A 17,386-nucleotide genomic window follows, 5' to 3' on the forward strand; every position below is an offset into this window, starting at 1 on the left:
AAAATGGATCTCGTTCTCCCTTTGCTTCAGTCATGAGGAATAAACCGAGCCGAACGCCGTCCCTCAGCCCATAGCGCTGACGTTTGCCGAGTTTGACACTCTGAAGCGATCGCTCCATCACTCAGTTCAGATGGAGAATGAAAGCTAATCTGCCGTTCGCAGAACTACAGCACAGCAAACAGACCCGTGTGCTTTAACACAATAAACCTGCTCTCGTTTTCTTTCTCTCTTTCACAAGCCTGTCTTCCTCTCTCGGGTCTATAAATCAGTCTCTCTTTAAATCGCTAAATCAAGCACTCGGGTGTCAAATTTAAAAAAGAATCGCTGTTTGCTTGGGGATTCAGATAGTTTGTGAGAAGTTGGTTGCCATTGTAAATCTTTGTAAGGGATGTCTCATAATATCCTTATGATGAAATACGGTAAGATCTCTTTGGTGACACTTTTAGCTAAATGCTTAAAATAAAGAGAAAATAACTGGCATGAATGTGATGATTTTTCTTTGCTTCTGTCTCTTTGAATGGTTCAATACAGGTGCGGTAAGAACACAACCCCACAACAACAACAAACAAACAAACAAACAAACAAACAAGAAAACCCGCTCTTAAAAGAAAAGAAACTAATTCAAAGACTTTTCAGTAACTGTAAAGGGAGGAAGAAATGAAACGACCAGATAGGCCTGGGTTTTATGATGGAAATGACCACAGAATTATATAAATGTGTTAACCACTACAGTCTTTGCTTTACTGTGTATATATTTCCACGGGACAAACGAAATATGAAATGTAAAAATAGAGACGGGACATGTTGTGCATGGTCTGATGTGTGGTCACACTTTTTACAACAGCTTTGAATGTGGCTCATCCAATTAGAATTTGGCTGAATAATCATTTTTTATCATTTTAGATGTGTTGTTTTCTATGGAAGCCTGTTTATTTATACTCAATGTAATTATGAGATAAAGTTTAAAAAGAAAGAAATAGCTGTGAGATAAAAAAAAAAAAAAAAGTAAATAAATGTAAATACAGTATGACTAATTAATATGCACAGTTCAAGAGTTTGGGGTTAGTAGTATTTTTTTAAAGGATTAAAAAAAAAAAAAACTTTTGCTGATAATTTACTCACCCCCATGTCATCCAAGATGTCCACGTCTTTCTTTCTTCAGTCGAAAAGAAATTAAGGTTTTTGATGAAAATATTCCAGCATTTTTTTCCATATAATGGACTTCAATGGGAACCAAACGGCTATGTTCTGTGATGCACGTTCGTGACTGTCCTGTTCGAACTTGTTAATCAAAATGAACAATTCTTTTTTTTTCGTGGTTCATTCGACGAACGAAATGAACGAGTTGACTCGGGAAAAGATTTGTTCATTTGGAGAGTCACGAACGCGCATCACAGAACATTTGAGCTTATAAAACTTAAACTTCGTTGTTTTTCTTTTTTAAATGAGTGATCGTTTCGCTTGATAAGGCCCTTATTCATCATCTGAAATGGTTTAAAGCCCTTTGAACAGTTTGTAGTTTGCACAGAAACTGTCTTTTGGACCTTGAACCGTTTGGTTCCCATTGAAGTCCATTATATGGAGAAAAATCCTGGAATGTTTTCATCAAAAACCTTCATTTCTTTTCGACTGAAGAAAGAATGACATGGACATCTTGGATGACATGAGGGTGAGTAAATTATCAGCAAACGTTTTTTTTTTTTTTAAAGTGAACTACTCCTTTAATAAAACTTTTATATATAATTAAATACAAAAGTGACAGTAAAGACTTTTACATTGTTAAAAAAGTCTTTTTTTTCTTTTGAAACTTTCTATTTATCAAAGATTCTATCATGATTTCCGCAAAACAATATGAAGCAGCACAACTGTTTTCAACATCGATAATAAAAAGAAATGTTTCTTGAGCAGCAAATCAGCATATTAGATCAGGTGAGTAATGATGATTAAAATTCAGTTTTGCAACAGTTATTTTAGATTCTAATAATGTTTAACATGTTTTTTACAGAATTTTTGATCAATAAAATGCAGCCTTAGTGAGACTTAAAAACATCTTACCAACCCCAAACCTTTGAATTAGTGTTTAAACAATTATTTTTGCTGAATTTTAGTCATCCAGCCCTTCTCAAAAGTCATAGTAAAAGCAGATCGAAGCCTGTGTTCACTATAGTGTGTGTATGAAGAGGTCAGAGCACTGGGGAGAATCACAATGGAAAAATGTGATGGTGTGGGGAGATGGTCCACTTCGTTCTGCGTGATGCGTTTCATTTTTCACAGGATTAAGAGGGACAGCAGGGTGGATCATCCAGTATAAAAACACACGGATAAACCCAGAGGATCAGCCTGAGCATGCAGCGGTCATTACCTGTGCTGTACAAATACGGGCCTTTGGCTGCAGAAATAACCAGGTCAAAATAAAAAAAAACAATGAATGCAGGACACAAACGCTCATACCAACAGCAGTAGTCTTTCAGATTTCAGATCACCGAGCGCTTGTGAATAAAGGGACGTGGTGATGGAAGAAATATGAGATGGGAGGGAATGCTTCGAACGCAAATTTTTGCGTTCGCTTGCAAAGCGTTTGTGTTCATAACAAGCGGATGCAAAGTTTCTCGGGGGGACCCACACATTTTGCGAGCAGATGTAACGTGTTCTCAAGGGAAAGCGAAACATTTGCGAGAGAACGTAAAAGCATTGGCAAATTGTTTCTCCTCCCATCTCATTTTATTTTCCCCTTCACCATGTCCCTTTAGGAGCTTCGTACTTGACCACATGTTTGGTCTAAGACCCAAAACTTACTTTATGCAAGTATGTTTACACAAAAAAACTGTATTTAAAGGGATAGTTTACCCAAAAATGAAAACGAAATGAAAGATGTAGCTGATCCCCACTGACTTATATTTATATTAGTTATATTATATAATATATGAAGAGTTCAGATGCAAAAGCCTCTAAATGTCATTTGAAATTTTCTTCTTTAATGATGATTTTTATCTAACTTGTATATTTAAGTTCAGTAATTTCACTTAAATAACAATTGCCATTTAAGTGAAATTACTGAACTTAAATATACAAGTTTGATAAAAATCATCATTAAAGAAGAAAATTTCAAATGGCATTTAGAGGCTTTTGCATCTGAACCCTTCATATGATATTACATTAGATATTTAGAAAAATGTCAGTAACCATACAGTTTCTGGTGTGTTCAACAGAAAAATGAAACTCACGCAGGTTAAGAACAACTTGAGGATGAATAAATGATGATAGAATTTGTATTTTTGGGTGAACTGTCCCTTTAACATTTTTTCAATGCAAGTTCTTATTCTTATCATCCTAGTTCAGAAAAACAAAAAAAAATATTCGTTCCTAAAGACATGGTCTTTAGGAAAACTTATGGCCAAAAAAAAAAAAAATTCAATAAGAATACGATCCTTGGAATGTGGCTTAGTTTGATATCAAAATGATCAGAAATACATAGGGAATGTTCTATAAATTGCCCATATAACATCTCCAGTTTCATGACAGACATTTAAAGGCAATTCTATCAAGCATTTGTGCTTGCATCCTTGTGTAGAGAGTACATTTACAGCCTATAGGACTTTAGAAAAGCTCTGCTCTGAGAGAGAAAATCCACATATGATACACATTACACATATATAAAAAATGTTAAATAGCTATATAATCTGTAATGAAAATCATCTACTATGCAGCATATGTAGTATATAAGAGCAGAAAGTTGGCCTGAGTGTTCTGTGTGCATATAAGATGAGAGAAAGAGACGTACTCTGCAGTCTGCGTGTGGGACTGTCTCCGTGCAGTGCTCGTCTCTGAAGGCAGGGGGAGCTCTTGGGCAGGGGTACCGATGAGACGTCATGCGTTTGCAGCTTATACCAGTGCGGCTCATCGTCCAGCAATGCTGTTTCCAGCTCTATGAGGATCTACACAAACATTTGTGTCACGTTCACATGCATACATACAACGTACATATCTGAGTTTATTCCAATGTCAATGAATCTCTAAATTTGAGAAGGTTTGTTTAACAACTAACAACAAATTTACAAAAGGTCTCTCAACATATTATGGATATATTATGGCAATGTTATGGAGAAGAGTGTGAATTTTAATGCAGTAATGCAGTGTATAAGTACATTAATTAAACTGAAAAGTAAATAGTTACTTTACAAAAAGTAACATCAAAAGTAATCTGATTACATAATGTAATGTGTTACACCAGCATTGCTGATTACCACACATTAACTGTTATTTTAGATGAATTATTAAATGATCCTTAGACTACATCAATAAAACATAATATGCATTAAAAATGTACATTTTGATACAAATTATTATTATGATGATTAGTATTGTTGTTGGATTGCTAAATGGTCACTAGTCAGTTCTACTATTGTAAGACCAATCTCAAAAGCACAAAAAAAGAGAGAAATAGAAAATACATTGGAAGAGGAAACCGGAAACTTCTGAATATCTGAGTCCATCTTGTCCTTACCTCTCCCAAGAACTCACTCTCCTCCTCTCTCACCCGGGCCTGGTCCCACAGCGTGATCTCCAGCATGCGTTCCCTGAACTCCCGCCGGTGGACGGGAGAGTACATAAAGGTCTGGTTCCATTTGGGCTCTAGTGATTTCTTTACCGTTTTTGTTCTTCTTTTGCTTTTGTCACTGGAGAAACAATTATTCAAACTGTTTTTATTTACCATCATGGTAAAAGAACCCAGGAACAATCACTGAAATCAACTACTGTATGAAGAACAGGGAATAGTGGGAATGTCAAGCAGAACACGGCAGATCTGCTCACAGGCTGTGTTCAGAATGGAATACTGTGAATACAAAATCTCTGAAATAAGACGTGTCATGCAAAAATAACATCACCTCACCATGTTGAATGCCTAATTCATTAAGTTGCATTCAGTATTTATACAATTTCTTATAAAATTCTGTACAATTACAATAATAGAATGAGTAAAAAACAGGGCTGTGCAAAAATAAATTGCGATTAATCGCATCCAAAATAAAAGTCTGTGTTTACATAATATATTTGTGTGTGCTGTATATAATTATTTTGTATATATAAATAAATATGCATGCATGTATATATTTAAGAATTATTTGCGCTTAAATTCTGTATATATATATATATAATTACATAATCCATATTATAAATATAAATATTTTATATATGAATCACACTTTTTCTTAAATATATACATGCATGTGTGTGTATTTATATATACAAAATAATTATATACAGCACACACAAATATATTATGTAAACACAGACTTTTATTTTGGATGCGATTAATCGCAATTTATTTTTGCACAGCCCTAGTAAAAAAGTAATGTTACCGCTTCAAGTCAATCGCATTGCATTGTGGGATATAGTATTGCACAGGGTTATTATTGTTGACTAAAAAAAATACATTTTTATTAATTAAGAAAAGGATTAAATTAAATCAAATACATGAAAAACAATGTTGCTATGACAACTAACTGAAATACTGTAAGTTGAAAGCGCTAAATTACTGTGTAAATAAATAAAAAAACACTAAAACTAAAATAAAAAGAAATATCTCCATACGACAGTGCTTTGCATACTGCATATTTTTGCCATATCACACAATACTGTGTGCACAATATACATATTGCATACAGCATAAATAGTGTGAATAGTATGCCATTCTGAACATAGCCATAATGAAATATGTGATGAAAATACACATTACAATCTTTATTGGCATAAAAGTAACTGCCCCAATCTCACCTTCTATCAGGGAGGAAGTAGATCTTCACATAAGGATTGAGTGGTCGGCCGTCTTCCCTCGAAGGCAGGTCCTTCGCGCCCAGTATGGTGACGATAAGCTGATGGCCGACTTTGTCATACCAAAGTTTGACCTGTAGGGGGACAAACACCAAAGCCTGCTTGAGATGAAGAACGACTTCACATCATCACATGCTTCGTTTAAACAAGATGATTGATTGTTTGTGTGTGCATCCTGTTATTGTACTACACATGCTGAGATGCATGACAGACCAAGCTCACTATTCAGACAAGTATGGATGTGACGAAATCAGACATACACAGAAACACCACCAACATAACAAATACAACACTAGATCTTTTAAGCCAGAGCCCATACTTGCTTATAGTAAAAGAAAAAAACTGCCTCTAAAGTATATTCTATAGCTATAAATATCTCAGGCCACAGTGTAAAACATGCAATGAAGGGCGTTGCATATTGTGTGTAAAAGAACAAGCCAATGTGTTACAAGGAGAGCTGGGTCAAACAAATTGTACCATTACACAATCCCCAACAGAACCAGCTGTTGCTGTACATTAAGGACACTAATGTTGTCTAAAATAGGACATTTGAAATATTTCTCGTTGGAAAAGTGTAAAGCTATAAGCACAATGTTGACATTAACAGCAATGCATGATTTTATATGCCCTGATTTTTGCTACAAACATTAAAGGGGTCATGACATTAGAATTTCTTTTGTCATATAAGAAGTCTTTGTTACATTAAATCATACTGCAAGTTTCAGAGCTTAAAACATCCTCCTCATCATAAACAAAGTCTTTATTTAATCAAGCTCTAAAAGTGGCTCGTTTTGATATGGTGGGATATCTATGACGTCATACAGGCAAATACTGTATATTTGCAAGACATCGACAAATAGATATACAGCACCGCACCATAGGCCCCGCCCACTGGCGTTCAGTCGTTTATTGATGTAAGATAATTATAAATGGAAGCGTGAAAGATCGTTTGCTTTGATGCAAGTTTGCGTCTCTGCACACACTTCAGAAGGACCCCAGAGTCGGAAACAAGTGGATGGGATATTTTTAATGGCGTCCCGGAGCGCGTAGGATGATTACATGTTTGTTCGGAGCATTTGACAAGGCACAATGTAATGAAGAGTTCGCAAAGAAACTTTTGTTGAAAAAGGAAGCAGTCAGCTGTATTGGATCTGCATCGCAAACAGTAAGTAAATGATTTCATAATGCTTTGTCATGACGGTTTTATATGGATAATGTTTTCGAGACTAACTCACATGCATTGCTACTGTTTCCTATGGATGACGTTAGCCAATCATAACAGTGACCACTGTTTTCACTAGCATTGTTTTTGGGTGGGGAGACCCTAAAATGCTGACGAAATCCAGTCATAAAAAAGGAATTTACTGTATAACGCAGAGTTTCACGAATTTGTACATTTTTTGAGGAATAAAAAGAAAGCAGTTCAGTACACTTGAAATCAAATCGCGATGTAGACTAGTGTGTGTGAATTTTAAAACACAAAGACTATTTAAATACGAATGCCGCATGTTCTGTGTGAATGAATGGTGCCGCCGATGACGCACAGTTTCATTTACCACAGAAGCGCGTGTGAAGCTTGCGCTGTTTTTGGCCTATATGAAGACAAAAATTTCTTCTCCAGGCTCTACATCCACTCTGAAAGTCACTTTGTGATCATTTAACCACTTTATTTGAGGAAAAACTATCATCATCATAACATAAACACACAGAAACTCAAAGGTCGTCACGGCAACCCGTCAAAATAAAAGTTCGGTTTAACTTGTTGTACAGTAGAATTTAGATATGTTACAATGTAATAATAATATAACTTATTCAAATAATACATAATACACTAATTTATCCAAATAAATTATCATCAAAACTGACATTTTTAAGGAATAATCCATGTTTTAAATTTCACAGTAAAGCTCATTGTGCAGCACGTTATATGATAAAATTTGTTTATGCCTTCATTTGTTTATGTCTTCATGTCCACACAGAGTTAGTGTGATTTTTTTTCAAATATATATTTTTTAAATATTGTATAAGTTTAATGATTCATAATACATGATTTCAATTAATTAGACATGCTTTTTGATTGCTAAAAAAATTACACCACGTATTCGTAACACGCCCGCACCGCAACACTAGCGGTCCGAAAAAAAATCCTAGGGGAAACACTGGTGACCATTTACTGACAAGGTGCCACCCCTTAAAAACGGGTCATTTCAGACACAAGCCGCCATTCCATTGCACACGACATTCGCAAACGATTGTCGCATTTCGCCCCCTAGTGTCAGTCGCATGGAGCTTTGAAATTGGTCGTGAAGCAACCGTTACCCTCGGATATTTGCAATGGTAAAATTAATTGCATGCATGAATATCTACACAAAACAAATTTATCTCAAATTAAAACATAGATTTTATAGAGCTAATCAATATAAATATTGATTTAATAATTCTAAAAAAAGTTTTCTGCCATAGTTAATAATAACCGACATTTTACAGAAAAACTTATATTGGTAATTCTAGCCTCGCGCTCATAGTTTTGATTAGAAGAATACATCACATCCGGTCGGCCGGACGCATACGGTCTAGAAGTTCAGATATTTCAACGAATCCAAAGCTCAAATCGGATCCGAATTTTTCTGCGTACGCATATGATCGGAACTCCCCGCAGCTCTCGTACGACTCTCCATTGGAAATGAATGGTTTTCGGTCCCACGGCTGTCGTTTGCCGTGTGCAGTGGAAAGGCGGCTACAGTCAGAATGAGGGTTGAAAAAAATCATTATTTTTCCGCATTTATATTTATAAAAAAATACATGTCATGATCCTTTTAAAATAATTAACATCATGTTTTTTCAGGTACAAATGGATACAATTTGCTTTTTTCACATATGTTTGTTGTTGGGAGAAGAAGAAGAAGAAAAAAATACAGGTAAAATAGGGACTGTTAAAGGTGCTGTAAATGATTTGATCCATTTTGCAAACTTGCAGACTTAGAAACAGAAATAGCCCTTTGTCCAAAAACATGCCAGCCAACCCGATGTCAAAATGATTGACAGGCAGAGAGACTTTCTGATTGGCTAGTTTTCTGACAGGCTGAAAAAAAACTACTTCTGCTGTCACAGAGACATGATTTCTCAGGACACCGATATTTTCTGTGTATAAAAGCTTGCAGCACCTTTAACAAATCCCTTTAGCTGCAACATGAAACTTTCAGTAATGTTAGTATCGAACACAAATGTGTTTAGCATGATTAGTATAATTAGAAATGTGAAATGCACATTTTTTGAATCAGTCAGTATGAATAAATCTCCAAAACAGTTGAGTACACTGAATCAGATCCTTTCTAAAACGGTACATGGATGAGTATCAGGATTCAATGCAGTTTCATGTTACATGGAAAAAGAATCCAATTTTATGTCCCGACAAACTCTGCATCACTAAAACATTTAAAGAGACACATTACTCCTCTGCCCGGGTAAATGGCGCAGGTGAACGTCTCACAGGGTTAGAGGCATTACATCATTACTCCATGTCTGCCAACAGTCAGGTGTCTCTTCAAATATTTTTGTGCTAATTGTATTTGCATGCAGAGGAATTTATGCCTAAAATGTGCATAAAACAGCAACAGCGATGAAGGCGTGATAGGTAAGGGGCTCTTCAAATGTGCAATCTAAGATACTAAACAAAGCTGGAAATGCATCTGTGCATTATCCAATGAATTAAAGCACTAAAATAGAAGTGTATTTAGTAAACAGCAACGATTACCTGAACTTTAGGGCTAAAAGGCTCAATTCTTCTACTAAGGCTTTGGCTCTGGGTAAGTAAAGTGAATGAAAAACAATAAAGAGAAATGCAATAAAACTAAAACCTGAAATGACAATACCAGTTGTTAATGCAACACTAAGAAAGCAGAGCAGGAGATTCAACCTAATTATTTGAACATTTTGATTTCTTTTACTTTTTTCACTATAATGCAATTAAAGGAGTAGTTCACTTTTAAAAACTTTTGCTGATACTCACCCCCATGTCATCCAAGATGTCCATGTCTTTCTTTCTTCAGTCGAAATGAAATTAAGGTTTTTGATGAAAACATTCCAGGATTTTTCTCCATATAATGCACTTCAATGGAAACCAAGCGGTTCAAGGTCCAAATGACACTTTCAGTGCAGCTTCAAAGGGCTTTAAACGATACAAGGCGATGAATAAGGGTCTTATCAAGCGAAACGATCGCTCATTTAAAAAAAAAAAAACAAAGTTTAAGTTTTATAAGCTCAAATGGTCGCCTTGCTCTGTTCTGTGATGCGCGTTCGTGACTCTCCTGTTCGAACTCGTTCATCAAAATGAACGAATATTTTTTCGAGTCATTTTGTTCATTCATGGCTAGAAAATTCATCGTCTGGTGTCGTTTAAAGCCATTTAAAATGCACTGAAACCGTCATTTGGACCTTGAACCGTTTGGTTCCCATTGAAGTCCATTATATGGAGAAAAATCATCAAAAACCTTAATTTCTTTTTGACTGAAGAAAGAAAGACATGGACATCTTGGATGACATGGGGGTGAGTAAATTATCAGCAAAAGTTTTTTTAAAAGTGAACTACTCCTTTAACTGCGAGATTGAGATTAACTCAGAGATTGAGGAATTAATAATGAGCTCTAATGCCAAGGACTCGTTCTGTTAGAATATTTTTTTTTTTTAATCTTAGGAATGGATATTTCCAGTAGGTTTTCTAGAGCGGAGTTTCATGAAAAATCAAAAGTATTGAAATGTCATGTATTTTCTTTTAAACTGACTCCATGGGCATCTCTTTATGGGAAACACTGCTGTTTACAGGACAATGAATCTCCTTCTCAGCAAAATACAAAGTAACAAGATTGTTATTTAACACACAAACACACCATATAATGTTAGAAATGATCGAATTCGATGACATACAGAACAGGAATATGAGACAACACATTTTTCTATTGATCTTGTTAATGCACAGTTAATTTTGAGACTACCATCAAACAGTATTACCCTAGTATTACCATTTTTACCAGTTTGTCATGTTCTACAAGCGTCTCAGGTATTTGTACACACACAATAGGCTGCATGACGCCTGAATAAGTGATTTTAGTCGGAATAAAATGGACAAGTTGGGCTATTTCATATGCGTTTCACCTCCTGGTTTTGTTGGCACAAGTAAAGAAAATTAAAGCACAAATAATGTAAATTACATACTGTAAGTAATTGATGTTTTTATCTGTGTATTTTTTCATAATCCTGCCAAAGAATGCTGGAAAATGTAGTTTTATAAACCACACAATTTAGGCCCTGTTTACAGGAGAACGCTCGTGGCTGAAAACGTAAAAATATTTTATCGGATGTGCCTTTCATTTACATGGAATTCATGAATCTTTAACTGACATGGTGAAACTCTGCACAAGAGATGATTATTGTGAACTTACTGTAAGCTGTCCCGATAAATACTGAGGGGCGTCCCGTAGCATTCCGGGGCTCATGGGAGACGTGACTGATATGGAGGGACGCTCCATCTTCTGTGACTCAAATGAACTTGAACCTTAGACGAGATTGAGGGGAGAGCAGAAATATAAAGTATAAAAACACAAAACTAATCAGAGATTCTTTCAAAGCTCTGTGAAAATGTCTCATTAATGTCTCAGAGAATCCCATCATTTATACACACTAGACTGAGAAAATGTACTCACTGGACTCCAGTTGTGCGTGTGTGCTTTCTGGTATCCTGGGGATATCTCTGCAATGACAGTGGCACAGAGAAATCAATGGCATGTGCTTTAATGACCCTGAGCACCACATTAGTCTTGATGTGAAGTTTTTGGCAGGAGCCCAAACTCACAATCTAAAGAGAGTTCAGTTGGTCATGTGCTCTTTACAATTACAATTAGGAAAAAAAATTAGGAGGCTAACTGAGGGCAGCAGTTTTTTTGTGTCCATGTGAGCCAGTAGGCACTCTAAAGCGGTCATATCATACAATTTTTCCCTGAAGTCCACTTATAATCTTATGGAGGGAAAAAATGTAATTTTGCATTATTTTTTCTTTATTGATCCGATGTCAGAAATTTACAAAACGAAAATGAGACATTTTTGCAAATCATTATTAATATTAAATTTTTTCAACTAAGAAAGAAGTTTTGAGTTTTAAAAACTGCAATATGTTTCAATTGCATCTGAAAATATCAATAGAATATGGATTTCTCATGATATGACACCTTTAATATAAAGGAGCTAAAAACAGACTTGTATCATTCAAAATGTAAGGTAGATGGACCACAATGCTCATTAGCATGTTCGTTTTATGAATAATACCAATATTTCTGATCTAAAATGCTTTTGAGCTTTATTCAGAAACACTCCTCAAAATGACAGCACAAATATATATCAATTATACTTAACTCTGGCAATTAACAAATATTTCAGTGCTTTTGGAAATTCACTTCATCATTAAACTCACTAATTTGAGACTAATCTGTAACTCTTTTTGGCTAATTTGTTTGAAAATAAGCACACTATATTTATGTAAGCAACAGGCAAGGAAAATGCTATGAAAAACTGTGACGTTATTTATTTCGTGTCATGAAACGTATATTTTTTTAACCAAACTGATTAAGAGTAAACAATAAGATATTTATATCAGATATTAAATGCCCAAAACCATTGCTTATTTATCAGAACCAGCATAATATTCAATGTTAGAGGTATCTGGCGTGTCTTTTTAAATATAATTTCGACCTATTATGCAAAATTCACTTTTGCGTGGTTTGAACATATGTATCGGCAGTGTGTGTACGCAACCACCCTATAATATTAAAAATCCACCCACTACTTTTTTTTTTTTAAATTGCATAAATAGTGTCTCAAAATATGTCTGTGAGGTATTTTGAGCTGAAACTTCAGACACATTCTGAGGATACCTACGACTTATATTACATCTTGCATGCGTTATATTACTCTTGTATGTCTTGTTAATGTTATATTACATCCCCTTTAAGTTCATATGAAAACCAATTTCATTTCAAACTGGAAAACACTGTAGAGGAAGCCTTACCCAATGGGTCGAGAGACCACTAGTTCCACCTGAGGCTCTGGCTTTGATTCTAAAATGATATTGTAAACTTCTTTAAATGTGGCTCCTTGTAAAAGTCGGCCGTTCCACTCTAGGACCTGATCACCTACGAAACAAGTAAATCAATTACCAAACTAGCTGTAATTAAAAATAATCCTAGATACACTATTGTTCAAAGTAAGTACATTTTCAGGTCAGTAAATTTGTTTTTTGAAAAATAATTAATACCATCATTTATCAAGGATGCATTGAATTAATCAAAAGTGACAATAAAGAATATTGGTTTACTGTACATTGCTATAAAATGAACTTTCTATTCATGTTTCTTGACCAGCAAATCAGCATATTAGAATGATTTCTGAAGGATCATGTGACACTGAATGACTGTTGCAAATTCAGCTTTGTCATCTCAGGAATAAATTACATTTTGAAATATGTATTTAGTCCATACTTGCTCTATCTAGTCTGCCAAGCCCAAATATAGTAACATTGCCATATTCAATAACAAACGATTTAGAAAGTTGTCATGATTAAAAGTAAAAATAGAAAAGTTATTTTAAAGTGTAATAATATTAAAGTTTTTACTGTTAAATAACTGCAGACTTCTTTCAAATTTAAAAAATTTAAGACAGGAGTGTATGAAATACAGAAACATAGCATGTACCTGGCCTGAGGTGTCCAACCGTATCCGCTAAACTCCCTTTCCTTACTTTGGTGATGAATGCACAAAGTCGTCCAGACTCTGTCATCTTTCCCCCAACCACCTGTAAAAGTCACACACACACACACCAAAAGATACAGTAATGAACTAAAGCTTTTGAAATTATAGCATATTCGTTTTTGCTGTGGTACTAGAATTGCGAACGAAAAATGCCAATTAAATTCCAGCGGTATCGTAGCAGGTATCATGATCCTATAATGAAGGTTTGATGTTGCTAATGTAAGGTGAATATATTTAAAAGCTCATGGCTTTTTTTAATCACGACTGATTGTACTAAAAAGAATCTGTTTAGAAACGAACTGCACAAGTTACACCGAACAGAGACAATGAGACTTTCAATGGTGTGTGTATATTATTTCTGTCCGCACTTTTGAAAAAAAAACGACCGTTGGAAAATGCCTGGAGGTCTGTTCCATAAACCACATGACCAATCGCTCTTCTGTGAGCATCATACAAATCAAATCGCCACTAATGGCAGCCCAGTGCAAACATACAAAGAAGATTATGAGCTGCCTCCTAGATAAAGATGGCTTTACATAATGAGTGGCATGCAGCCGGGGGCGATCGTATGTGTGTGTGTGTGTTTGACAAACTGCTGCTGGTAACGGATATAATGCACACGGTAGCACTCACAGTCAGCCATTCAGAAAGTTCGTTATCAGTAACGATTCTTCGTTTCTCTCCACTCTGCTGAACAATCCATGTAAGTGCTTTGACAACAAATACGAGCTTGGCATTTCTGCTTTTAAACTCTCAAAGTGCATGGCCCTGTTTACCTCCACTGAAAGAGCTTTACTCCAATCATGTGTTTTCACTCATGTCAATGAACAATATCAATGCACATTTTAAAAAGTACTATGCATGCAGTCTTTAAAATAGTCGTTCTGGTTTCATAATTTTAATGGTTCCATGGAGAACCTTTAACCTACAGTACAAGGAACATTTCCATAGGATAAATGGCTCTTTATAATGGACAAAAAGGTTCTTTAGATTGTTACAATATTCTTCACTCTTAAAAATAGATGTTCCAAAAAGATTGTTTTACAGCAATGCCATTGATTAGAAGAACCATTTTTGATTCCCTTTCAATGAACAGTTCTTTAAATAACTTTACTTTTCTTAGTGTGAAGAACACTTTAAAAATCCGTTCAAAACTGTTCACTGAAATGTGGAAAAAACAAATATTGCATTGCTACGAAATAAAAAAAAAAAAAAACACTCTTGGAACCTTTATTTCCTGAGTACTGAAAAATAAACAACTACTTACAATAAATGTTAAGATTAATTTTGAATGAATACTGCACAAATAATAAAATAGCATTACTTCATGCAATATTTGTATCCTTATTTTATCAGTTCACATTATTCGAAGTAATAACATGTTTGTTTGTAATTTATCAAAAAACTTGACCCACTTCTAAAATGACTTTCCTTTCAATTCAATCAATTCCTAATGGATAAACGGTCCCACCCTACGTTCTTGTTCAATCTCCTGTTTCTCTCATGAGATTACTGAAGTAAAATGAAAATGTTTCAGATTGGCTGCGTCCGAAATCGCATAATCTCTTGAGTAGATACTTATTTTGAATAAATATTAAGTTTTCGACCACTAAAAAAGTATGTTCTATATATTACTGTATGAATGTGTGTGTAGTATGTCATTATCATGTGAACCAGCTCAGTCGTCAGTTGCGTCACATCACCGCAGTGCTGGGCGGTTTGACCAAAAATGTATATCACGTTTTTTTTTTTTGTAAATTAAGCCGGTTTTCTGATTTGTGACGTTTTTTTTTTTTTTTAGTGTTGGTCAAGTTCGATTATCATGAAAACAAATCTCAGAGAACGGTTGACTAGGTACCAATGTGTTATTATTAGACCAAAGGTTCATTTTGCGCCAATGTTGTCCTTCAACTTTATGTTTTATGTCATGTTTACTTCCTCTAGAACTGTGGTTCCCAACCACACTTTATGTATGTCTCCCTTATTTAATGAACCTGAATCAGATCATCAACTTGCTAGAAAAGATCCCCATGAACTGAATAGAGCGCCATATAAGAGAACATACAAAATGTGAAAAAATAATGATGATTTTTGCAGTGGGAAATTATTTTTCTATAGTAATTGACATAAATGTTGTTGACAGAGTTTGTATTAAAGCAGCTACAAAACCGTGTGTGAAATCAAAAGCACATAAAGTGTGTGTCCAGGGGAGGCCGAGCGACTCACTTTCAGTCCCAGAAGAGCTCCGGAGTCGCGAGGGACGCTGCCGTCCTTCATGCGCTTGTTGAGCAGGATCCTGCCGATGAGTCGATCTCCGTCTTTGGAGGGCTGCCATGTGACCGGGTGCTGTCAGGTCAAAACCACAACAAACATCATTCCAGAACACAGAAACCTGCCAGTGCTGGTGCGGGGAAGGCTGAGATGAATTTCATCCGATTTATCACACAAACTCTGTTGTGATTTCAGGTGTTTCAAAAGAGTAAGCCACACGACGGGACAAATCAAATAATGTCTCATAGAGGCTTAAGGGATTAGCTAAGCCCAAAATGAAAATTCTGTCATCATTTACTCACCCTCATGTCATTCCACTCACCCCATGGATCACAAAAGTATCTGTGGCTGATATAACGTATAACGAAAGTGGAGAGTAAAAAGTAGTTGTCCAATGTTAGTAGTTGTCAAATGGTAATGATGCTATAATCTAGAGAGCAAAGTGGTTCATTTCCATGCACTTTTCATATACTGTATTAGCTCAGCATGAAATGTTGAAATATTAGTATTGTTTTTTTGGAGGCTGAAATTCTACCACTGGAGCTCTGTGAGAAAATGATGACAGAATTGTTTTGTTTTTTTGTTTTTTGTTTTTGATAACCTGTTCACGAAACCAATTTAGCTGTAAAAAATAAATAAACAGAATGTCTTAAAATGTAAATTATTTTTTTAAAAGTCAATGTGGAAATGTGGTTAATTTAATGATTGACTAATATATCTAATATATTGCATCTATGATGCAATAAATCACTGCTCAATGTCAAATATGAACAGGAGACAAGTTCACATTTCAAGTTCACATTTATGACATGCTGTCAATTACCACAGAAAATAATTTTGAATCATCCCTCAGTTGGTACAAACGTACAAGGATTGCTTACAGTAGAAAAATATAATGGAGGTCTGTGGGGCAAGGCATTCCAGATGGTTTTTAAAGCAGAAATGTGAAGCTTGCATTTTTGCTAAAGTGCTTATTACTTTCTTTTTCTTTTTTTTTTTTTTTTTACAAATTGGCTATTTTCTGAGATATAAATTGTCCTTTTATTGGTGAGATGACATTTCTGCTTACATGTTATTGACGTTATAAATTGTAATGCAAAAAAAGAAGGAAAAAAAGAATGAATTACAATAAGTTAATAAGTATGTTAAAAAGAGTTCACTTTTAAAAAAAAACTTTTGCGGATGATTTACTCACCCCCATATCATCCAAGACCTCAATTTCCTTTCTTTCTTCAGTCGAAAAGAAATTAAGGTTTTTGATGAAAACATTCCAGGATTTTTCTCCATATAATGCACTTCATTGGGAACCAAATGGTTCAAGGTCCAAAAGACAGTTTCAGTGCAAACTGTTCAAAGGGCTTTAAATGATTCCAGGCGATGAATAAGGGTCTTATCAAGCGAAACGATCACTCATTTAAAAAAAAAAATAACAAAGTTTAAATTTTATAAACTCAAATGGTCACCTTGCTCTGTTCTGTGATGCACGT

At 35.0% G+C, this 17,386-nt stretch overlaps 1 protein-coding gene across 35 annotated transcripts in view; it reads right to left on the minus strand.

The window, feature by feature from the left end:
- The window catches only part of rims2a (regulating synaptic membrane exocytosis 2a), a 188,248-nt gene that overhangs the window by 83,289 nt on the left and 87,573 nt on the right, over positions 1 to 17,386 (minus strand). For 17 of the 35 annotated variants that reach the window (XM_089117958.1, XM_089117956.1, XM_089117944.1 and 14 more), the window contains 10 exons: positions 15,855 to 15,974; positions 13,572 to 13,671; positions 12,890 to 13,013; positions 11,532 to 11,578; positions 11,271 to 11,383; positions 9,587 to 9,634; positions 5,776 to 5,906; positions 4,505 to 4,697; positions 3,782 to 3,935; positions 2,363 to 2,389 (listed from right to left, as the gene is read on the minus strand). In XM_089117958.1, the coding sequence (XP_088974084.1) occupies positions 2,363 to 2,389; positions 3,782 to 3,935; positions 4,505 to 4,697; positions 5,776 to 5,906; positions 9,587 to 9,634; positions 11,271 to 11,383; positions 11,532 to 11,578; positions 12,890 to 13,013; positions 13,572 to 13,671; positions 15,855 to 15,974 (1,057 nt within the window). The remainder of the gene's footprint in view (positions 1 to 2,362; positions 2,390 to 3,781; positions 3,936 to 4,504; positions 4,698 to 5,775; positions 5,907 to 9,586; positions 9,635 to 11,270; positions 11,384 to 11,531; positions 11,579 to 12,889; positions 13,014 to 13,571; positions 13,672 to 15,854; positions 15,975 to 17,386) is intronic. The other 18 variants (XM_089117959.1, XM_089117954.1, XM_089117974.1 and 15 more) reach the window with 6 other exon arrangements.

Source organism: Pimephales promelas, chromosome 12 (genome assembly GCF_988280905.1).
Source record: "Pimephales promelas chromosome 12, fPimPro1.hap1.1, whole genome shotgun sequence".
Taxonomy (NCBI): Eukaryota; Metazoa; Chordata; class Actinopteri; order Cypriniformes; family Leuciscidae; genus Pimephales; species Pimephales promelas.